Below are 23,670 nucleotides of genomic sequence, written 5' to 3' on the forward strand. Positions count from 1 at the left end.
CTTCTTTCATCGCGAGGATGCTGAACACGTAGCAGCAGTAAAGCGCTACACTGTAACAGCTGTGCACGCGCGGAGAGAGAGACAGAGAGAGAGAGAGAGAGAAAGACAGAGAGAGAGAGAGAGAGAGAGAGAGAGAAGGCAGAGAGAGAGAGAGAGAGAGAGAGAGAGAGAGAGAGAGAGAGAGAGAAGGCAGAGAGAGAGAGAGAGAGAGAGAGAGAGAGAGAGAGAGAGAAAAGAGAGAGAGAGAGAAGGGATAGAGGGAGAGAGAGAGAAGAGAGAGAGAGAGAGAGACAGAGAGAGAGAAGAGAGAGACAGACAGAGATGCTTTGCGGATTACTGAGCTTGAAACAGCGGGAGGGAATTCGGACATAGCACGGATATGGATGTGTCAGTCAGTTAAACCTTTTTTTTGCCTTCGTCGTCAAATTGTGGTTGTGGTTGGAGTTTTTTTTTTCCTTCCCTCGTCATGGTTTAGTCCGAATTGCGCTTCATGTTGGAAGCTTCATGATGGATTATTTGCTGGTTTTGTGCAGCCTTTTGCTGCCTGTGGTGTCTGCTGTTGAAGGTAAGTAAGTGCCTTTGTTCACAAAAAAAAAAAAAAAAAAAACAAAGCCGAAAATGTCCGGTTTTTCAGGCGTAATTCTTCACACACTGGCTAAATTTCATACAAAAAAAAAACTACAAACAGTTAAACAAAAGTCCGTTTTTTTTCCTGTCAGAAAGCAGTTTGTATCGGAATGTAGACATTGAGGTAGAGCATGACGACAAACCTCACTAACCTCAAGTAAATATGACTTTTATCCTCATCCAAGGTTTGTTACATTGGCTACAAACATCAGCAGTCGCGCTAATAAAGGTGTAAAATAGGTGTCCCGTTAACGCGTGTGTGTGTGTGTGTGTGTGTGTGTGTGTGTGTGTGTATCACCTGCAGGTTGTGTTTCCCCTCAATATGGCACAATAGCATCTCTGTGCAATGCAGTGATTACATGTTTGGGGTGTTCAATGCCTTGGCTTTGTTCCAAACCCAAACCCATTTGCTTGCACCTAACACACACACAGACATATACACACACACACACACACACAGACAGCCACACAAAATATGCAAAGCACGTGCAAAAAAAAAATGTTAAAAAAAAAAAAAAGCATGCATTCATCTCATGGGTGTGTGATGATGCTGTGTACATGTTGCATGCATGACTAACAGGTCAAGCTCAAAGGTGCAGGAGCAGAACGGCACACGTTCAGGTCAGGATGTCGCCTTAGTGGGCGACCGAATCTATGTCTGTTCCGTCAAAGCGATAAAGGAGATGAAGTGCAGGTCAGCGTCTGATAGTATGAAACACACACTGAGAATACAGGCAAGCTGGTGCAAAGGTGTGGATCCTCGCTCCCTGCTGGCCTTTGTGGCTGTAAAGTCATAAAGCACACTTTATGCCCCACTAAAGATTTCCCCTCGTATGAGACTCAGGAAATGCTTCCCTGGCACTTCTTCCTGTCACTAATCATCTTGAGGGGGGTGCTTATAATTTGTAACAGGAACACACACAAACGTGCAGGCGGTATTGTCCTGGAAGCTCTGCTGGGTCTGGATAATCTCGATCGTAGGGAGGAATCGCCACCTTGTCGCTCACCTGGGCTTGGCTCGTGCTTGCTCGATTCCTCATCAGTTTCAGTGTCAGCAGGAGAGCTCAATCGATGCTATGTGTGTGTGTGTGTGTGTGTGTGTGTGTGTGTGTGAGACACAGGGTGAGACACTCTGAGGCCAGGCTGTCACACCGTTTTTCTAGCAGTGCACATTAGTTATACATCCCATGGAGGTCAAGTGGGCACCGTTTCCACTGTGACAGGAGAGAAAGTGTGAAACGGCTTCTCTCGGTCCCCCGAGTAAGCTCTGCCCATCTGTCAGAAGAAGTCAAGGGGCCGTCAGAAAATAATGTTCTTTACAGACATCATCCACGGTACCTTTAATTGTCTTAGGCTGGCAACTTCTTAGTCTTTATCAGGTTTGGTCCGAAGGTTTTCTAAAACAATGCTATCTTGTATGGTGGAAGCTTTAAATAATCTAAAGGTAAATGGGTTTTCTATAAGGAGACCCTGTTTGACATTTTATAAAAGGGTCTCTAATGTCAGCAGGCTGTTCGGCCAGTAACGTACCTTCGATATTACAAGCTGCGTTTTTTTTTTTTTGTTTTTTTTTTTTGGGTCAGCGTTTTATAATCGAAAGGAAATATTGAAATATTGAAACTCTGGTATCTAGTCTCTGCTGAGATATCAGTTACGAAATGAAGAATTGTACTTCACTTGAAACATAAAGGGAGCATAAATTTTCGCCACAATCATGTGCGTTTTATAGAACGCCAGCATCCGACCAATCAGGACAAGAAGGTGTGTCTATTTGCCTGTCAATCCACTCAATTTCCACTCAGTTCATGAATTTAGTTTGTTTTTATTTTTGTCGAACTCTGCCAAAAAAAAAAACCACGGTCTATCTCTTTAATTTATAGGGACTGAAATTTGAATTGCAAGTATTGGAAACTTTTTTGTGTAGTTTTCACACAGAATTATAATTTTTTAAAAATATCTGGTTTGGTACATTGGTCACACACTATCAGGGTCACTATATGGGTCGTGTTCGCAGCCGTGATAGGGCACTTAATGAATCCCAGATAGTAGACTTTGGGTAAACCTCTTTGGGAGTAACTCTCAGGCGTGTCCACAAGAAGCCTCACCGAAAAGCCAGCGACAGCGATATTCTTCACTCGAGCGCAAGCAAAGGCGCGATTTCAAAGCGGCTCTATAAAAGAGCCGGCGTGGTCATAAGGAATTGATCAAAGCTTCAAAGCGACTTCCATCTAATTATAATTAGATTAATATTTCACACAGCAAGATGCTCTTAAATTCACCCTGTTCATGCTGTAATTTACACACCAATGAGAAGGCGCTCTACAATATGCATAAACAGTGTGAGAATGTGTGTGTGTGTGTGTGTGTTGTGTTTTCACGTCCATGCCAAGTGTGTGTGTGTGTATCTACACCGCCTGAACTGTATTTTCCGGAGACCTAATCGGCTAAGTTGACGTTCTGCTCTGAATATTTCATGCAGGAGCTCGCAGATGTGAGAGCGGCGCTAATTTGAAGCGAGCGCTCAGCCTCATCGAGCGGCGCCTCAACAAAGTGAATAAAACATTAGCATGTGCGCTAGCTGCATGCCGGCTAGTTTTGCTTCACTGATTGGAGTATATTTAGAGGACAGTAAATGCCCCGGGGGGTGCTGCGTGCCTCTGTATGGGCAAAGCAACAGGGCCTTATTTCATCTGAGCCACAGGCGTTTGCTGTTGAGGATAGATAAACGAAGGCAGTGTTATCTATATGCTGGCAGAAAAATAGTGATTAGGCATGCAGCAGATAATGCAGAGAGAGAGAATGCTAATCCGTGATGAGCTCGGGATTGGAAGAGGAAAGGGCCTGGATGCATGCAATGTTTCATTATGTTTGGGTTTATTTGTTTACCGATTATCTTCGGCTTACAGAGACACTTATGGACAGCAAGTGGGCTACAACCGAGCTAGCATGGACCACCCATCCAGAAAGCGGGGTGAGTACGAGTGTACTGTCTGTCTTTAGTTGCCTACCTACACACTTATGTTTGTAGACAAAGGACAAAGGAAAACACGTCTCCACGGATGAAAAGATTTCTCCCTTAGGCAGCTTCCATTTATGAAAAAAAAAACAGCATTTTTCCACCTACATCTGAAATACACTGGCGTATGACTGCTAAGGGAATTAAGCAGCACATATTCTGACCTTAAGCTTGACAGACCTCTCCAAACCCACCCAACCCCCTCCACCCCCTTTCCATCCAGCTCCCGTAGTACGATTTGTCTTTGGACTCTGCATGCAGAGTCAGTCAATGGAAACGATGGGTTGCCATGGCAACAATCTTAAGCGGTCCGGTCCTTTCTGCTGGCTGGTGCTCGTTGTCTGGCATGTCGAAACCCATACATCATTATAAGTAATGCGCTCCCGTGCGCCCCGAGATAAACACATGCTTTCCCCCTCGCCGCACCGCTTCTTAATTGTGTAGCGCGAAGTTCCCCGACCCAAATGTCACCTTGGAAAATGGATTACATTTACTCAGATTGCTGAATGAGAATTCACTCAGGCGTTTTGGAGAGCATTATGTCTGGACCGAAGCTCGAGAGCAATACTCGGGTGCAACCTGTAGATCTGTTTAAGAACGATGAGAGAGAAATTTTAGAAAACCTGATCCTCACTTGCCAATTAAATGACCCGTATACAGCCTTCAGATGATTTTGCTCTTCTTCTTTTTTTGAGATCTTACACAACATAATTTTCTGTTTTCTCCTCACTCAATCTTTCTTCTCAGTGGGAGGAGGTCAGCGGCTACGATGACTCCATGAACCCCATTCGAACGTACCAAGTGTGTAACGTCCTGGAGTCTAACCAGAACAACTGGCTTCGGACAGACTTCATTCCGCGCCGAGGTGTGCTGCGCGTCTACGTCGAGCTCAAGTTCTCTGTGCGAGATTGTGCCAGCATTCCCAACATCCCCGGCTCCTGCAAAGAGACTTTCAACCTGTTTTATTACGAGTCTGATGGAGACACTGCGACGGCGACCAGCCCTTCATGGCGGGAGAATCCTTACGTGAAGGTCAGATAAGATTGGGTTTAAGGACTTGTTAAGGGTTGTTGTTTTTTTTTGTATGCAATGGTGTTAAATGCTGATGATATATTAAATTTTAGGTGGAGAGACAAGTCAAAGGATATAGTGACACAATAGTGTCAGCAGTATACAGTACATCCATGTTTTTTAGAAAACCTATACCACTATCCTATAATGTTTAGTGTTTCAAGTGTTACTGCATTCGTATGTGGTGATTTTAAGACATACCCTTTGGCGAGTCCCAACTTCTTAACTCTCTGAACCTTTGCCTCCAGGTGGACACCATTGCCCCTGATGAGAGCTTCTCTCTGCTAGAGTCAGGGATCGTCAACACCAAATTACGCAGCTTTGGACCACTCTCCAAAGCCGGTTTTTATCTGGCCTTCCAGGACTTGGGTGCTTGCATGTCCCTGATCTCTGCCCGGGTCTTCTTTAAGAAGTGCTCCACTACCATCGCTAGCTTCGCAGTCTTCCCTGAAACCGCGACAGGTGCAGAGGCCACTTCGCTGGTTATCGCTACAGGTGCATGCGTAGCTAACGCCGTCGAGGTGTCGGTCCCACTCAAGCTCTACTGCAATGGAGACGGCGAGTGGATGGTTCCCGTGGGATCCTGCACCTGCATGCCAGGCTTTGAGCCAGCCAAGAAGGACACCCAGTGTCAGGGTAAGTGGGGTTTATCAGGCCTTAAGTGTCTGTTCCTAGACGCCTGTTTTGGAGAATTTTCTGGCACAAGGCACAATTCGGAAAGCATAGAAACCAAGGTCATAAGGTGGGTTTTATTTCTTTCAACGCCATTAGTGATTATTTCGAGGTCAAAAAGGGCCCCTCAGCAGTTTTCTCTGCAAAGATACAGTGTATTATCATGTTCCTCAATGGCTTAAAAGGATTAAACATGGAAGAACTAATTGGACGGTGAAGTTGTTAGTCACAAGCCCCACAGAACTCGAGAGAGAGAGAGAGAGAGAGAGAGAGAGGCTTTCAGTGTGAATTAGAATTAGAGTTTCACTACGCATTAGACGGACAGGCGGATTTGTGGAAGCTCTTTATGTTTGGAAGAATGTGAGGGATTGGCTACAGCTGGTGTGTGCACACTCCCGTGTCTCCTCCGAGCTGAAGCACGCCGAACAGAGGGAGAGAAAAGCCGATCAGTAACGGGTGGAGGACTGCAGCAGCGTCAGAGAACAAAGCTTCCAGCAAGAACTGCTCCTGACAGATCTGACAAGGTCCTAACAGAGCGATAGAGCGGAGACGGATGGTGCTGCCGAAAAAGAGAGGGAGGTGTAGTAACCGAGAGAGAGCCAGAGACAGATAGTGGGGGATCTTTAAGGAACAAACAAATAAATAAAAGGGAGGCAGAGAGAAAGAGGTCCAATCTGGGAGGGGAATGGGGGGTGGAAGTCAATATAGACTGCGGTAATAAAGAAGAACCCTGCAGATGCGGTGGAGTTCCACAGAGTTCAAAGTTCAGACGAGCTTCATTCGTTTCCATATGGTGACTCAAGGTTAAGGTCAAGTCTTAAAGGAGTGATAGATGATTCCCTTCTGGGTTTTTGCACACCAGCAGACCACCACACGGCCATGAGCTGGGAAGGGTGAGAGGGGGATGTGATGGTGTGGGGGTGGGTTATTTGTGTAGCGAGATAGAGAGCGAGTACAGAGGTGGGGGTTTAATTTCCTCTATCACCTCTCTGGCTGGACACAGCTAACGCTTACCTCAGGCAGCTCTGTTAGCATTTATCTGTCAGCCCGGGCATGCTGTCACTCTCGCTGTCTCTCTCTCTAGGTATCTATCTGTTCGTCCTGTTATTTCCGTCTCTCTCTCTCACTCTCTCTCTCTCTCTCTCTCTCTCTCTCTCTCCCTCTCTCTCTCTCTCTCTCTCTCTCTCTCCCTCTTTCTATCTTTCTTTCTTATTTGCTTAAGCTTTCCTCTTTCTGAATCTAACCTGTTCATTTATTCTCTCTCAATTTTACATGCATGTCTCTCACCCACCTCTCTCTCTCTCTCTCTCTCTGTTCTTGCATTTTCTCCATCTCTCACCACATCCATCTTTCTAAATCTTTTCCCCGTTGTTCTGTCCTTTACCTTACTTTCTGCGCTCTCTCTTATACCACATCTCTCCCCTGTTGTTTCTCCCTCTCTTTCATTTTTCCTCATTACATTCTCTCTCATGACTTTTTCTGATCTCTCTCTCTCTCTCTCTCTCTCTCTCTCTCTCTCTCTCTCTCTCTCTTTTACTTTATCTGTTTTTGTCTATATTTCTCTCATTCAAGTCTCTATCTCCATATGACTTTTTTTACCTTCATACTCTCTTTCTGTCTCTCCCTCTTTCTCTCACCCTACATATGTTCTTTCTCTCTCTCTCTCTCTCTCTCTCTCTCTCTCTCTCTCTCTCTCTCTCTCTCGATCTTTTTATCCTCTCTCTCTTTTACTTTATCTGTTTTTGTCTATATTTCTTTCTCTCTCATTCACTGAGATATGTCTCTGTCTCCATATGACTTTTTTTTACCTTCATACTCTCTGTCTGTTTCTCCCTCTTTCTCTCGCCCTCCATATGCTCTCTCTCTCTTTCTCTCTCTCTCTCTCTCTCTCTCTCTCTCTCTCTCTCTCTCTCTCTCTCTCTCTCTCTCTCAATATGTCTGTTTCTTTGGCTATTATATCCCCCTCCACTCTCTCTCTTTCTCTCTCTCTCTCTCTCTCTCTCTCTCTCTCTCTCTCTCTCTCTCTCTCTCTCTCTCTCTCTCTCTCTCTCTCTCTCTCTCTCTCTCTCTCTCTCTCTCTCTCTCTCTCCTCTCATCCTCCCTACTTCACCCTGTACCTATCTGAATGCTGAGTGCCGTGCCTGTTAAGGGGCCACGCGCTTAGATTTTCCACTTTCTTATTATCCTCACACTCTCTCCTTCAGTCAGGAACTAATATATATCATGGGTGGAATACTGAAGCAGGCCTGGTAGCCGAGGCGTAATTCGGCTGCTGCAGAATGTAGAGCAGTAACGCAGGCAGTCGGCATTCCGATGCGATTCTCCGTTCTTCAAGCTATTTCCACGTTGATTTCTTTCAGAGCAGGATGGAGGAGGGTGTGGTGCGCTGATGTCATCTACTGCAAAAAAAAAAGGCGCATGCTGTTTCCCGTGTCATCTTGTTAAATCTTGTAGAAACGCGTCACATCCGAGCTCTAATAATTATCCTGCTACGTTTTGGTTACCTTACGATTATTTAAGCTACTAACCAACACCGATCCTGGTGCAAAGTGATGCTATAGAGGTGCCATTATTTTTCTTTCAGTGTAAGACATAAATTCGGATCCTGACTGTGATGAAAGCATAAAATAGGTTTGGAGAACAGATCAGAAATTATGTCCAACGTGTCCATAGTATATCCGATATGTACATTGTGTCCAAAGAATGTCCAGTATGTCTAAAACATGTTCAAAGTGTCCTCAGTATGTTTAGTATGTCCAACATATTGTATATATGTAAAAAGTTAATCCATTACGTCCAAAAATGTCTCCACAGTATGTACGTCCAAAGTATGTCCAATGTGTCCAATGTATGTTGATTATATCCAAAGATTATTCATTATGCCGAAAGTAAATCCAATAAACCCAGAGAATCTAGTATGTCCGATATGCCTAAATTATATTGCTATTTGCTCTATATATCATTTTGTTTTAGGACACTTAAGTGCTTGAATTATCACTATTAAATATTAATAACCGTCTTTATCCAGAATAATTTAGTCAGGTGACAGTGACGTGACATACGGCTAAGTACGGTGACCCGTACTCAGAATTTGTTCTCTGTGTTTAACCCATCCAGAGTGCACACACACACAGCAGTGAACACACACATACCGTGAACACACACCCGCAGCAGTGGGCAGCCATTTATGCTGTGGTGCCCGGGGAGCAGTTGGGGGGGTTCAGTGCCTTGCTCAAGGGCACCTCAGTCGTGGTATTGTCCGGCCCGAGACTCGAACCCACAACCTTAGGGTTAGGAGTCAGTCTCTCTAACCATTAGGACACGACTTCGCCCTCGTTGTTTATAACAATTTTATTTTTATTTATTTATTTTTTTAAATATCATTCTATACTTTTTTTAATTTATGAACTCTCACAATATTTATTTTTTTTTAATTCTGCCAGTCTTTTGCCTGCAGCCAGAAAGACAAAACTTAAATGCTTAGAGTGACTCTTTTCCTTCTACTTCCTTTCTTTCACAGCCTGCACTCCCGGCTCCTTCAAGTCCAAGCAGGGAGAAGGCTTCTGCATCCCGTGTCCACCTTTCAGCCGTGCCACGTCCGCCGCGTCCGGAGTGTGCCCATGTCAGAACGGGTACTACCGCGCCGACGGCGACTCTCCCGACTCACCCTGCACCAGTGAGTCTCCTGTGTTTCCCTGCCTTGTTGAACATGTTTAATTTGCCTGATGACACCGAATAAAAAAGCAATAAAAGGCCACCTTCCTCGCCATTATCAAAGCGAATCCCGGAACCACTTAGCCTTCAGGCTAATTGCGCACACGCGCGTGGATTGAATCAGCAAAATATTGCATGCACTCACGCAAGCCCGCGCAACAAACGGCTCGATTACTTACAGCGCCGCGCCGCAAAGATTGCGTGTTATGAATGGATTTCACAGAGGAGTGTGCACTTAATATCAGTCAGGAAGAAAAAAAAAAAGTCAGATTAGAATTTTTTTCCCACAGGCTCGTTCGGTTTGTGTCTAACTGCAGCCTCTGCTTTTAATTACTTTGCATTCTAACTCTTCGAGCGAGATCCATTGTTTCTGAAATCCGTCCTGTCAGGCGAGGGCTCCTTCGAGAGGGGCGACGCTTTCGGAATGAATATGTGCAAGGCGATTAGTTGATTCGATCGAAGTGACTCGAAATAAACGGCTGCTTTTATCTGACCCTTTGAGGGATTAGATTAGATCTGCTGGAGTTAAGCAGCGTGAGCTTTCACACGCCGGTGTTTTAGCCTGTATACCAAGACCAAGACCCTTGTAGCACAGCGAGGGGCTAAAAACTTAACATGTAACTATCCGCTAGCTTCTGACCTGTTTTATTTTCAGTATGGCGTCCACACGGTTATTGTAACGGGTCGATTCGGTTGTAGTAGATTGTAATCAGTGTTGTAGTTACATTAGTCTGTTACAAGTGAATAGTAAAATCTAACAAGTAAAAGGTAGATCTTAATAGACGTGGTTACAGGTACAGTAGGTCGTAATATATGTTGTTACAGGTGTAGTAGATTGTTATTATAGGTGTAGAAGATTGTAATAGATGTTGTTACAGGTGTAGTAAATTGTTATAGATGTTATTATAGGTGTAGAAGATTGTAATATATGTTGTTACAGGTGTAGTAGATTGTGATAAATGTTACAGGTGTAGTAGATTGTTATAGATGTTGTTACAGGTGTAGTAGATTGTGATAAATGTTACAGGTGTAGTAGATTGTTATAGATGTTGTTACAGGTGTAGTAGATTGTCGAACATGTTGTTACAGGTGTAGTAGATTGTTATAGATGTTACATGTGTAGAAAGTTGTAGATGCTGTTACAGGTGTAGAAGATTGTGAGAGATGTTGTTAAAGGTGTAGTAGATTGTAGGAAATGTTGTTACAGGTGTAGTAGGTTGTATGAGATGTTACATGTGTAGAAGATTGTAGATGTTACAGGTGTAGTAGATTGTAGAAGATGTTGTTACAGGTGTAGAAGATTGTAATACATGTTGTTACAGGTGTAGAAGATTGTAAGAGATGTTGATACAGATGTGGAAGATTGTTATAGATGTTGTTACAGGTGTAGTAGATTGTTATAGATGTTATTATAGGTGTAGAAGATTGTAATAGATGTTGTTACAGGTGTAGTAAATTGTTATAGATGTTATTATAGGTGTAGAAGATTGTAATATATGTTGTTACAGGTGTAGTAGATTGTGATAAATGTTACAGGTGTAGTAGATTGTTATAGATGTTGTTACAGGTGTAGTAGATTGTCGAACATGTTGTTACAGGTGTAGTAGATTGTTATAGATGTTACATGTGTAGAAGGTTGTAGATGCTGTTACAGGTGTAGAAGATTGTGAGAGATGTTGTTAAAGGTGTAGTAGATTGTAGGAAATGTTGTTACAGGTGTAGTAGGTTGTATGAGATGTTACATGTGTAGAAGATTGTAGATGTTACAGGTGTAGAATATTGTAGAAGATGTTGTTACAGGTGTAGTAGATTGTAGAAGATGTTGTTACAGGTGTAGTAGATTGTAGAAGATGTTGTTACAGGTGTAGTAGATTGTAGAAGATGTTGTTACAGGTGTAGTAGATTGTAGGAGATGTTGTTACAGGTGTAGTAGATTGTAGAAGATGTTGTTACAGGTGTAGTAGATTGTAGGAGATGTTGTTACAGGTGTAGTAGATTGTAGGAGATGTTGTTACAGGTGTAGAAGATTGTAATACATGTTGTTACAGGTGTAGAAGATTGTAAGAGATGTTGATACAGATGTGGAAGATTGTTATAGATGTTGTTACAGGTGTAGTAGATTGTTATAGATGTTATTATAGGTGTAGAAGATTGTAATAGATGTTGTTACAGGTGTAGTAGATTGTTATAGATGTTGTTACAGGTGTAGTAGATTGTTATAGATGTTGTTACAGGTGTAGTAGATTGTAAGAGATGTTGATACAGGTGTAGTAGATTGTAAGGGATGATGATACAGGTGTAGTAGATTGTAATAGATGTTGTTACATGTGTAGTAGATTGTAAGAGATGTTGATACAGGTGTAGAAGATTGTAAGAGATGTTGTTACAGGTGTAGTAGATTGTAAGAGATGTTGTTACAGGTGTAGTAGATTGTAAGAGATGTTGATACAGGTGTAGAAGACTGTAATAGATGTTGTTACAGGTGTAGTAGATTGTAATAGATGTTGTTACAGGTGTAGTAGATTGTAAGAGATGTTGATAATAAGTTGTATTAGATTACAATATGTAATTCAATCTATGTACTATAGTGTAATAGTTGTTGTTACCAGGTGTACCAGGACATGATGTGGTTGTTGTACCAGGACGTGATGTGGTTGTTATTGTTGTTACCAGGTGTACCAGGACGTGATGTGGTTGTTATTGTTGTTACCAGGTGTACCAGGATGTGATGTGGTTGTTATTGTTGTTACCAGGTGTACCAGGACGTGATGTGGTTGTTATTGTTGTTACCAAGTGTACCAGGACGTGATGTGGTTGTTATTGTTGTTACCAGGTGTACCAGGACGTGATGTGGTTGTTATTGTTGTTACCAGGTGTATCAGGACGTGATGTGGTTGTTATTGTTGTTACCAGGTGTATCAGGACGTGATGTGGTTGTTATTGTTGTTACCAGGTGTATCAGGACGTGATGTGGTTGTTATTGTTGTTACCAGGTGTATCAGGACGTAATCTGGTTGTTATTGTTGTTACCAGGTGTATCAGGACGTGATGTGGTTGTTATTGTTGTTACCAGGTGTATCAGGAGGTGATGTGGTTGTTATTGTTGTTACCAGGTGTATCAGGACGTGATGTGGTTGTTGTATCAGGACGTGATGTGGTTGTTATTGTTGTTACCAGGTGTATCAGGACGTGATGTGGTTGTTATTGTTGTTACCAGGTGTATCAGGACGTGATGTGGTTGTTGTATCAGGACGTGATGTGGTTGTTATTGTTGTTACCAGGTGTACCAGGACGTGATGTGGTGGTTGTACCAGGTGTAAATGACTATAACAGTTTGTGTAATACATTGTAATAGACGTTATCATCGCTGTTGATTATAAGAGTTGTTTGTGAGAACGATAGTAAATAACTATCACTATATGTTATAGGTATGCTGGGTTGCAGTGGGTGTGGCAATGAGCCTAATAAGACCGTAATGTATCGTAGCAGACGTATAACAGATCGTAGAAGTTGCTAGTAGACTAAAGGTCTTCATAAATGTGTAATAGATTGTAATATGTGTTGTAATATCTGTAATATTTGACAAAAGCTTGTAATAATTGTTATAATCTATTATTCAGTCGTTGAAATGGTGTTGGTATGTTATGATTTTGCATCGTGTTTCTCAAACCGGGGAGCAGATGGAGATAAAAAGAAATGAAGTCAAGGGCCACGGGTTACCTGTAATAATTCATCATTAAATAATTAGCAACAACAGATATAATCACTTTGCAATAACCATCTGCTGCCTGTTCATTTAGACGGCTCGCATAACAGTGAGCGTTCGGTGCGGTACGTTAAAGAGAAAAGAGCTTTACTGATATATACCAGTGCCATGATTCATGTTTCCCCAAGAAACCTTGTAATGAATGAAAACTCTTTCTTTTTTTAGCGCCTGAAGAACAGTCGGATGAGAAAATGAGGATGAGGAGGGTGAATGAGGGCTTGATAGGATTTTTTTTTTTTTTTTGGGAACCGCAGACGTTTAAAATAGAAAGAGATGTATTTTTTTTTTTTACTTTCTTAATAGTGGGTGAAATTTAATTATACTTGTAAAGGTAGCTCACAAGCTGTTTTAATAACGCTGGAAGGTTTGCACACTACGGCTCTACTGTAACCTAATGTAATGCCGCATTATTCGCCGTTACGCAGCGCAGCATCATGCTGTTTGATACTGCAACACTCTGCCCGTTATCTGAAACAACAAACCCCAAGGCTCGAATCCAGGGATCTCAGACAGGACAGTTTGAATAGACTCCAGAGCTATTGGCACCTTTCAGAAAGAAACATTATACAAAATGATTTTTCCCACTCAAACCTATTTTACTTTTTGCTCAGGGTGCGAATACTTTTGAAAACCGAATTTCGCACTTCTTTTTTTTATTATTTATTTTATTTATTTTTTTTTATTTGAAATATGACCGTTGACCTGTCTGCTGCTTTAACATGTATTTTCATTCGATGTTAAGCACGTGGTAAATCACACGTGTCATTTATACTGTATTATATTTTGTGGCCCTTCGAATGATCAAATCAATCCGTTTTGAATTCGTCGAACGCAGAGGTTCGTACAGAACACGTGGAGTCTTATCGTTCGACAGAAGTCGCGGCTGAAACATAACGAGCGAAGGGAAAAAGGAGAAACATGATAATAAATGGAAGACGAGCTCGCGATTCTCCTGGAAGTCAGTGGAATCCAATTGTGGGGGGGGGGATTTGATTCTTTATTAGTCCTGAAATTAAAAGCAAACATTATTTTTTTAATTATTATTATTTATTTATTTATTTATTTATTTGAGACAGCGTGGCATTCTAAATGTCACACGCATATATATATATATATATATATATATATATATATATATATATATATATATATCGTCGCTGTAAGATGGAATCCTCGTATCTCCAAAACCGTTATTTTTCAGGAAATTAAAAAAACGCCGTACCTTATCTGCAGTACACAGGGTTTAGTCCGCGTTGCAGTGAATTGTCTTGCGCTAAATTCCTGTCCTCAGACGAGCACCAGAACTAGCGGGGGTCAAGATTTTTTTTCTTTGAGCCCAGTGTTTTGAAGACATTTACCTCAGAAGACGTGTTGATTCGTTGCGACTCTTCTTGAGGAGAAATATGCCGTGAAGCTCTCCCACGGAGTGAGGAAGAGGTGGACAGTTGAAGTGTCCAATGGAGTTATGAGATTTGCGCTCAAGCTATTTTCAAGACTTTAGATTGGTTAATAACTTGTAAAAATAACAGACCCACGTGGGGACTGACCAATAGCATCGATATGTGAAAAAATATGAAATTGACCAAATTTGGACATACGAGGTTTCAGCCCGACAGCGACGATATGCAGAAGTTGTCAAGCCCTTTGTTTAATTGACGCTCCCAGAAGCACGTCGTAGCCGGACAGTATTTCAGTACTTGTCTCACCTCGAAGGTGAAAGGAATCTGAGTTAAAACACTTCTCACCGCTGCTGAAAGGGTAATTACTAGAATTTGGCTTAAGGCTGAAACCCTAATTAACGGGATCAATACACAGGTACAGAGGAGGAGATATTTCACCCGTTAGGAAAAAATAAGACTCGGATTAAAAACGCGACGTCTTCTAAAAGGGACGATAACGTAGACCTGACGGAAGGAGACTTCAGCGTGAGTAGGAACTCGTAACTGTAAACGGACGAAAAGTAAAATAGTCTCATATACTGTATGAGAACCGTTCCCTCACCCTCCACCCCGAGCATCTTCCTCCACAGTTAATTTCACATGTTATCGTGCAGCACTGTTTTAATAGAACATCATTTCTAAATAAATGACAAAAACCCCTCAGAGGGTTAAGCCGTGCCGCCTGAGGCCATCCTGCCCCTGCTCCGGCTCTGAGCATCGTTAAGCAGCAAAACGTCCGCTTCAATTTTCACCCGGAACCGTCGACATAAACTTAAATCGACAGTCTAGCAAGAAAATAAATAAATAAATAAATAAATAAATAAATATAGGAAAAATTTCTATCTTCTCCCCAATGGGGAGTCGAGGAGAAAAGATACGTTCGATGTGTCTGCTTCTGTGGGATTGTAACTAGAACGTTAGATTGAATTGCGGTTGAACCCCATCCGTGGAAGCAAAAATAAGTGCCCCCTCAACACACACACACACTATATATATTCAGAGTGTTGGAGCTTGTTTTCCATCAGCCAGTCTGATTTCCAGCAGGAAATCAACAAACCTTTTTATTCAGTTCCAGATAGAGAAAAATGGAACAGAGGACCGAGTGTGTGGTAACTAAGAGGAACTATCGTGTTTGAGTGCTTTCTCTCCGTCTGTGTTTGCAGCCATCCCTTCGGCCCCTCTCAGCGTGATCTCCAGCATAAACGAGACGTCCGTGTTTCTGGAGTGGGCGGAGCCCCGCGACTCTGGCGGCCGAGCCGACCTGGTGTACAACGTGGTGTGTAAGAAGTGTGAACACGGCGCCTGCGTGCGCTGCGACGACAACGTGGAGGTCGCTCCCAGGCGCCTGGGCCTCGCCGAGAGACACGCGGCCGTCAGGAACCTGCAAGCACACACACACTACAGCTTCGAGATCCAAGCCGTCAACGGCGTCTCGTCTAAGAGCCCCGTCACGCCGCGCTACGCCACCGTCAACATAACCACCAACCAGGCGGGTGAGCATCAGCTAGTCTCCTCCTGGTCACTAGACTTCTCACTCTCCCAAGTGTACGTTGCTTGTGCCAAGACCATGACGTCATGCGTCCTCGAGCCTCTGCTGGACTGAGCGTTTGCTGCACTTTTTTTGATGACATTGTCTTGTCGCACCTCTTCACACTATTCCCATAGCAGCGTTTAGCTAAAACACACAGCAATAAACTTTGCATAATTTTAATTGCTATAGCAAAGGCAGCCACTTTGGGTCCTGAAATGCTGATTATTGTGTTTTGTTATTCTTCTCTCTCTCTCTCTCGTCTCTTTCTCTCGTCTCTGTAGCACCTTCAGCTGTACCCACGGTGCACCTCATGCGCTCCACAGCGAGCACACTCAGCCTCTCCTGGCTGCCTCCAGAGCGACCCAACGGCGTCATCTTAGATTACGAGATCAAGTATCAAGAACAGGTAAGACAAAAAAAATTTTATTCTGCACCTCCTGAATTTCGGTTTCAGGTTGCATAACAGTTGCTGTGCTTCCTGCATGGGCTATTGGAATTAGCATCAATACGACTTTCCCGCCAGGAAGTTACGCTGAAACGATCCCTCAAGCCGTAATTATGCCCAGGAACTGATTGATGAAAACTCCTTGCTGGGGATCTGACAATTGGGCAGAATCCAAAGGAGACACAATTTTTATGGAGTGTTTGATGAGGTAGCGAGCGTGATGTGTAACTACAGGATGCACTTATTATTTCCAGGGATTTCAGAACAGCGTAACAGATATTGCGTCATCGGGTAGGCGTGGCCTATTTGATAATCTAACCCTAACCCTAACCGTAGTTTTTGGTTGTTTATTTGCTTTCTAAAATAAATATACCTGTATGACTGTTTTGTCCGTCGTTCTACGGTATTTTTTTTGAAAGAGGGCGTTTTTCCTGAAGACCTCCGGAAACACGCCCACTTTACGTCGTGGTAACGAAACCCCTGGAATTTAGTGAATGCCGTGTAAACTGTAGTGGCTTGAGCTCGCTACACGGAACGTAAAGCGTCGTTGTATAATTTCTCTGTCCGCATGTAGCTCGACGTCTAACAGCAGCACAAGGGGGCGTGGCCTATAGTGGGATTTCTTTACGTTATATCAGTCGCTCCAGCACCAGCCTCTCTCTCTCTCTCTCTCTCTCTCTATCTCTCTCCGGTGATAACACAAACATGACTTATTAAAGCGCCGAAGCTGCAAACACCACAATTCATAATAGTTTATTATTACGCTTAGATTATTGTAGACTACAAACAACTGACGTTCGGGCGAACGAGCTGTTACCATAGAAACGACAGCGTATCATAACGTGTTGTTGTGATTCGTTTTGCGCTCACTATTTATTTATTTTTTTTACATTTTTTTGCTGTCCTCCGAGACGGTTAAAATGTCATCTTGTCCTCCTTCTTTTATTATTTTTTATTAGCATTAAGCCGCTGCCGAACATCTCCAAGTGTCCACACAACGGCCGAGTTTGTGCTCCAGCCCCGGTTTCGTTCCAAGTCAGGATGTGTGAAAACCCAATCGTCCCCTTGGGTATAAATAAAGTTAATTAAAAAAATTAAAAATGGGGCGAACAGATGGCCTGTGCTTACAGCCAAACAGTTAACACCCAAAGTGCAGGATAATGTTTTTTTCTTTTTCTATCCATTTTTCACGGGCGTTTTGTTTTTCCTCGTTCGTTTTCATCAGAGCTGTGACAGACGTGCCGCGTTCTCCTTAATCTCAAAACGTTTTTCTCTATTTAAAGACCAAGGGAACAGAAAACAAGGTGATTGCGTTCTTTCTAATTAGGGAAGCGTCATTCTTCAGGGTACAACGAGCTGTGGATAATTACTCGCTTTCTACAGTGCAGAATTTTATGAGCCTTTTTTTTTGTGGGCGGGGCTAATCATACCATCTTACGGATCCGACGAATCCCGGTGCCGAGGGTTTGTGAACACGGCTTAATCAAAGTTAGAAGCATGATAATCCAGCGTGCTCGTTAGAATATTAGGCCACACCCACTTTTAATGGCTAGATGCGTTAATACGACACTGTTTGTTTCTAATACGTTCACTAATATACTAATATTTTTTAGCGGTTTGTGACCAGATCATGGAGTTTTGTGCACACATTATGGCATTTCAAGCATTGTAGTATTTAAACTGCTTTTATAAAAAAATGACTAATATTCTTTATACATGGGTCGTATATATGTCGTAAGGGCGAGAACGTTTATAGCTAACGTTCTTGATGTTTAGGAAGCTGCAGTTTTACTTTTATTTCATTAAACAACCTAGCATGTGTTGTTGGTTTCTAAATTATGTGTTGTAGACACAGATGTGCTTTACGTGGACTTGGCAACCCTGGTTTAAATGGTGCAATGGAGATAAAAAAGCTCAGATCGATGATCCATTGTCTAGTGTTTAGATGCTATAATGTGTGTGTGTGTGTGTGTGTGTGTGTGTGTGTGTGTGTGAGACAGGGTGAATCTTTCTCTCACACGGTCACAGCTCAGACCAGCTCAGCGAGGGTGGAGGGGCTGAAAACGGGGACGGTGTACACGGTGCAGGTTCGCGCCCGCACCGTGGCCGGTTACGGCAGCTATAGCCACCCAGTGGACTACAGCACCAGTCTCCACGGTAACCTTCTCACTCCTCACACCTGAAACACGTGCGCTATGTAAGCATCACGTATTTGCATGTTTTTCTAGACGCCTCGCAGTCTGACCGAATGACCCGAGACGCCGCTTTAAACACTTTTCAAATATTCAGGTTTGAAGATGACTCAGAGACTCACAGCTTCCAAAAAATCAATATGTTTGCTTTATACTATAGAAAATCTACACCAAGCATGGAAAGATAATCACATAATATACACACACCTCAGCGTAACTATGGTTTTCATTTTGTCTGAGGCATGTTCATGAACAATAAAGCTTGAGACGCTTTCGGTTTTTATTTATTTTCTTTTTTTTAGTGCATCGCTGATGGAAACAGTTATTAGTTATAATGTTGTCTTCTGTACTGTAATGTAGCTTTTGGCCCAGAGTTTTTCATCCTTTTTATAAATTTAACACTGTAAAATATTTGTCGTTTTGGCAACGCCACCGACGTCTGAATTTTGTCCCCCGTTTCCTCATCTGTTGCAGACGATCCGGAGCGCTCTGTACAAGACCAGCTGCCTCTCATCATCGGCTCGGCTTTGGCCGGCTTCGTGGTCATCGTGGCCACGGTGGTCATCGCCGTTCTCTGCCTCAGGTGAGAGAGACAGATCAAATCCCCTGATCCTGGTTTTTAACTTTAAAAAAAAAACGCTAACGTCGCCACAACTAGCGAAATAAATGCCGACTGCGTCTCCGACACTCACACGATAAGCATTATATTTATAAGCGTCTGGATTTTTCTTTTCTTTTTAAAAGCATCTGCAGGAAAAAAAGATGTCCATTTTGCAGAAGTGCTGTCGATCGTCAGCTGGAGCCGTAGCGGAGAAGGCTAAAAGAATGCCGATTTCAGAGTTTACACTTTGCAAAGAGCGCAGTCTGTGTTAGCAAACCTCCCCCCGATCGTCTTCTTATTGCCTTCTCGCTTCCCTTTTTTTTCTTCTTTTTTTTCACTCTGTCCTAATGCGTGTGCGTCGCAACGGCCTTGTATGAGATGTCATTCTTCTCCGCCGCCCATTTCCATTGGAAATGAGATGCTAATTAGAGTCGGCTTTTATTGTTACGCGACAACCAACAATACTGTAGGACCGTGGGAGGTGGGGGAGGTGTGTGTGTGTGTGAGGGGGAGGGGCATTTTATAGAGGAGACGACGCATTCCGCCAGACCGTCCTTTCATTCGCTCGCCTTCCTTATGCAAAGTTAGCAAAACAAAAAGAAGCCTAATGAGATGGCTCGAGTTTTCCAGACTTCCTCATAGCGAGCCAAGCTTATAGCGAATCCGCATAAACGTCGCGTTCCTGGCGATTCTGACCCCCATCCCCTCCACCTCCTCCCCCAGGTGCAGGCGTTCAGGGCAGAGTTTGTAGTACGCAACCTGCGTTCGGCTCACTTCAACCATGTAATGGCGCAATTATGTCTGCGGTGGAAAATGAGGCAATCTTCGAGCCGCTACGCTTATTGTTCCGGTGATTCAGAACTCCCGTGCAGCGGTGTGAAATCAATGGCGAACAGTTCCACACAGTGCGCACGACGTGGCGCACTCATTAGGAGCGAATGTTGTACGTGATCACACTGTGAACGCCTTTGGTCTGGTTTCAGGAGGCAGCGCACTGGCTCTGAGCTGGAGTACACGGAGAAACTGCAGCAGTACGGTGAGTAATGCTGCATTTGGGATAAACGCTCGCTCAAAGCAGTTGTTCTCACACCATCCTTTCGTTCACAATCATTCATATAAACAGATAAATGAGAAGTCCTGAACAGACACACAACGTGTTTAGGGTTAAGACATTCGCCATATTTATTGATCCATCACCCTTTTTTTTTGCCCTCCCCACAGTGTCCCCGGGTGTGAAAGTCTACATCGACCCGTTCACTTACGAGGATCCCAACGAGGCGGTGCACGAGTTTGCCCGCGAGATTGACATCTCCTGCGTGAAAATCGAGGAAGTCATCGGAGCAGGTAAACAAGCCATTTCACGCCGGAGAGAGCGGTCAGTTCACACGCCACCTCCTCCACAGATCAGGTGTGAGAAACGCGCAATGTCTAATCCGAACGCGACACCGATAGCTGCCGGGGCTTTTGTTCACACAATCGATGAGACAAGCATCAAGCTTCATCCACGGAGCGCGTGGAGTGCGTACAAACGCCCTAACACATAACAACCATTATTAAAAGCTGCATCATGAAACTTTCTCACTTCTCTGTAGAGGATCATCGCTCTTCCTGAAGTGTGTTTTTTCTGTTTTTGTTTTCTTTGGAAATTACACTAAATAGTTCACTTGCTCATTCAGGCAATTATCCAGTCATGCAAATGCAGGTCACTTCCTGTTCTTGGCTGACAGGAAGAGATCCTTCTCTCAGTGTGCAGCAGTTGGGTCGCTTCACATATTTGGTTGACAATTTTCCCAAACTAGATATTAACTGAAGCTCTTGATCTGTAATGCCTTAGTGATTGAGTACTAAATAAAATGACATTTTTTTCGGTAAAAATGAATAAATAAATAAATAAAAACCGTCTCCACGGCATGACCGATCCATGCCTTCTTTTACTTCCGGTCCTATTAGTTGTGTTCCTCTCTCTGCTTAAATCATTATTCCTCTCTTTTTTCCTTACCATTCCTACCTCTCTCCTTACGTCCAGGGGAGTTTGGAGAGGTATGTCGTGGGAGGTTAAAGCAGCATGGCAGGAAGGAAGTGGCTGTGGCTATCAAGACTCTGAAAGCAGGCTACACGGAGCGACAGAGGCGTGACTTCTTGGCTGAGGCGAGCATCATGGGCCAGTTCGACCATCCCAACGTCATCCACCTGGAGGGCGTGTTGACCAGGAGCTGCCCGGTGCTGATAGTTACAGAGTTCATGGAAAACGGAGCTTTGGACTCCTTCCTCAGGGTGAGTTCAGACGTATAACTTCAGGAACCTTTTCAGGAACTTTCAGTAAGGTGATTAGAGTTCACTTGAGTTTGCACTCAACAGAATTACCTCGTTGCTTATATGAATCAAGCCGAGGTGACCGATCAGGCAGCGCCTTGATGTTTGCGTGTTGACAGGAGAACTTGCTAAGCCTCAAGCAAGAGGGACTAGCCTTAATTCACCTTACAACTTGGTTCCACCTTAGGGTTTTCTCGTGACAGCAGGAACCCCAGATCATCTCTGTGCTAAGCTGCATCGGGTAAACGAGCGTCCCACACTGACCATCTAGCTCATGAGTCAATCTTGGGCTTAAAGGACTGATTGTCTCTCACAGCACTGAGTGTACCATCCTTACCTCAGGATACCACACACTCATACACACACACTCTCACACACACACACACCCACACACAATGCTTCATCTGCCCACCGAAGCAAACTTCATGAATCATCAGCAACATGGCAGAAAAACAAGCTCGTGACTAAACAGGCACACGTGCGACTTAATGATCTGATCTAACGGTTCGTCTTTGAGGCTCAGCGTGACTCCTGGGGTCTCTCGTCGGAGAGCCGTGTCTCAGAGGTTCCTCTTTTGCTCGCCTTATCTGCTGCCATTTCCAGAGATCGAAACCTTTCATAAATGACAGCTACATTATGCATGCGAGGATTAGCAGAATGAAGGAGATCTAGCTTGGAGCCCGCAAACCGTGTCGCTTGGTTATCTGGAAGTGGATTACACAATGCTGTGAGGGCAGTCGAGCAGAACTGTGGTGTAGATTAATCTGATTAGCCCAGGAGTGGTGTGGTGTTATGCATGTGTAAACAATTCTGAGACAGGAACAACATTCAGTGACGTCATACTCCAGTGATGGCACAAGAGAAAATGCTAGAACTTCAGACTCGTTAATACACCAGCACTCGTCGAGGCGCTGATCTTTCTTGTTTCTTTAACAGCTGTGTTCGTATTGCCGATGGACCCAGTAATAACATTTGTGACATTCATTCATTCATCTTCTACCGCTTATCCGAACTACCTCCGGTCACAGGGAGCCTGTGCCTATCTCAGGCGTCATCGGGCATCAAGGCAGGATACACCCTGGACGGAGTGCCAACCCATCGCAGGGCACACACACACACACTCATTCACTCACACAATCACACACTAGGGACAATTTTCCAGAGATGCCAATCAACCTACCATGCATGTCTGGGAGGAAACCCCCGAGGCACGGGAAGAACATGCAAACTCCACACACACAAGGTGGTGGCGGGAATCGAACCCCCAACCCTGGAGGTGTGAGGCGAACGTGCTAACCACGAAGCCACCGTGCCCCCCCATTTAAGACATTGATATCAATAATAACTATTTCATATTATTCTATCACATTCCCCTGTTGTATTGTGTATCATCTCATGGGATGACGTTGTTCCCGTTCCAGCTGAACGATGGCGGGTTCACAGTGACGCAGCTCGTCGGCATGCTGCGAGGCATCGCGGCCGGAATGAAGTACCTCTCCGACATGAACTATGTCCACCGCGACTTGGCAGCACGCAACGTCCTCGTTAACAGCAACCTGGTGTGCAAAGTTTCTGATTTTGGCCTCTCACGCTTTCTGGACGAGAACTCATCTGACCCGACCTACACCAGCTCCCTGGTGAGTGTGTGTGCTTATCTGGAGCAAAAAAGTTTCTGTTATCATTGAAGATTTATTGCAGGCACTACGCTGTGTATCACACGTTGTAAAACGTATTTGTGCTTTATCATTCCTCCAAAAATCTGATCAGCAACCAGATGTGTGAAAGAATTATTAGGACTAGCAGGCATTAGGGTATATAGGCCATGCCTTCTTTATTTGTTTTAACAGGCATATAGTTCACAGCTCCTTCATTTGGTGCTAGGGTGTATAGGCCACGCCTCCTTCATTTACTCTAACAGGCATATAGACCACGCCTTCTTCATTTAGTCTAACAAGCCTAAAGCCCACGCCCTCTTTATTTGGTGTATCGGATATATAGGCCACGCCTTTTCCATTTTGTCAAATGGGCATATAGGCCACGCCTCCTTCATTTAGTCTAACAGGCATATAGGCCACGCCTCCTTCATTTAGTGTAACAGGCATATAGGCCACGCCTCCTTCCTTTAGTCTAACAGTCATATAGGCCACGCCTTCTTCATTTAGTCCAACAAGCCTAAAGGCCACACCCCCTTCATTTGGTGTACCGGATATATAGGCCACGCCTTCTCCATTTGGTCTAACAGGCATGTAGGCCATGCCTTCTTCATTTAGTCTAACAGGCATA

The 23,670-nt window shown here is 43.8% G+C and overlaps 1 protein-coding gene across 1 annotated transcript in view; it reads left to right on the forward strand.

The window, feature by feature from the left end:
- Positions 1 to 309: 309 nt before the first annotated feature.
- ephb3a (eph receptor B3a) overlaps positions 310 to 23,670 on the forward strand; it is a 28,084-nt gene continuing 4,723 nt past the window's right edge. Inside the window, exons 1-13 of the mRNA XM_060873358.1 lie at positions 310 to 565; positions 3,534 to 3,598; positions 4,391 to 4,675; positions 4,963 to 5,350; positions 8,907 to 9,062; positions 15,469 to 15,798; positions 16,118 to 16,242; positions 18,282 to 18,438; positions 18,948 to 19,056; positions 20,058 to 20,110; positions 20,296 to 20,418; positions 21,101 to 21,348; positions 22,809 to 23,024. Of these exons, the coding sequence (XP_060729341.1) occupies positions 505 to 565; positions 3,534 to 3,598; positions 4,391 to 4,675; positions 4,963 to 5,350; positions 8,907 to 9,062; positions 15,469 to 15,798; positions 16,118 to 16,242; positions 18,282 to 18,438; positions 18,948 to 19,056; positions 20,058 to 20,110; positions 20,296 to 20,418; positions 21,101 to 21,348; positions 22,809 to 23,024 (2,316 nt within the window). The 5' untranslated portion in view covers positions 310 to 504. The remainder of the gene's footprint in view (positions 566 to 3,533; positions 3,599 to 4,390; positions 4,676 to 4,962; positions 5,351 to 8,906; positions 9,063 to 15,468; positions 15,799 to 16,117; positions 16,243 to 18,281; positions 18,439 to 18,947; positions 19,057 to 20,057; positions 20,111 to 20,295; positions 20,419 to 21,100; positions 21,349 to 22,808; positions 23,025 to 23,670) is intronic.

The sequence above is a fragment of the Tachysurus vachellii genome, chromosome 7, assembly GCF_030014155.1.
Source record: "Tachysurus vachellii isolate PV-2020 chromosome 7, HZAU_Pvac_v1, whole genome shotgun sequence".
In the NCBI taxonomy this organism is placed as follows: domain Eukaryota; kingdom Metazoa; phylum Chordata; class Actinopteri; order Siluriformes; family Bagridae; genus Tachysurus; species Tachysurus vachellii.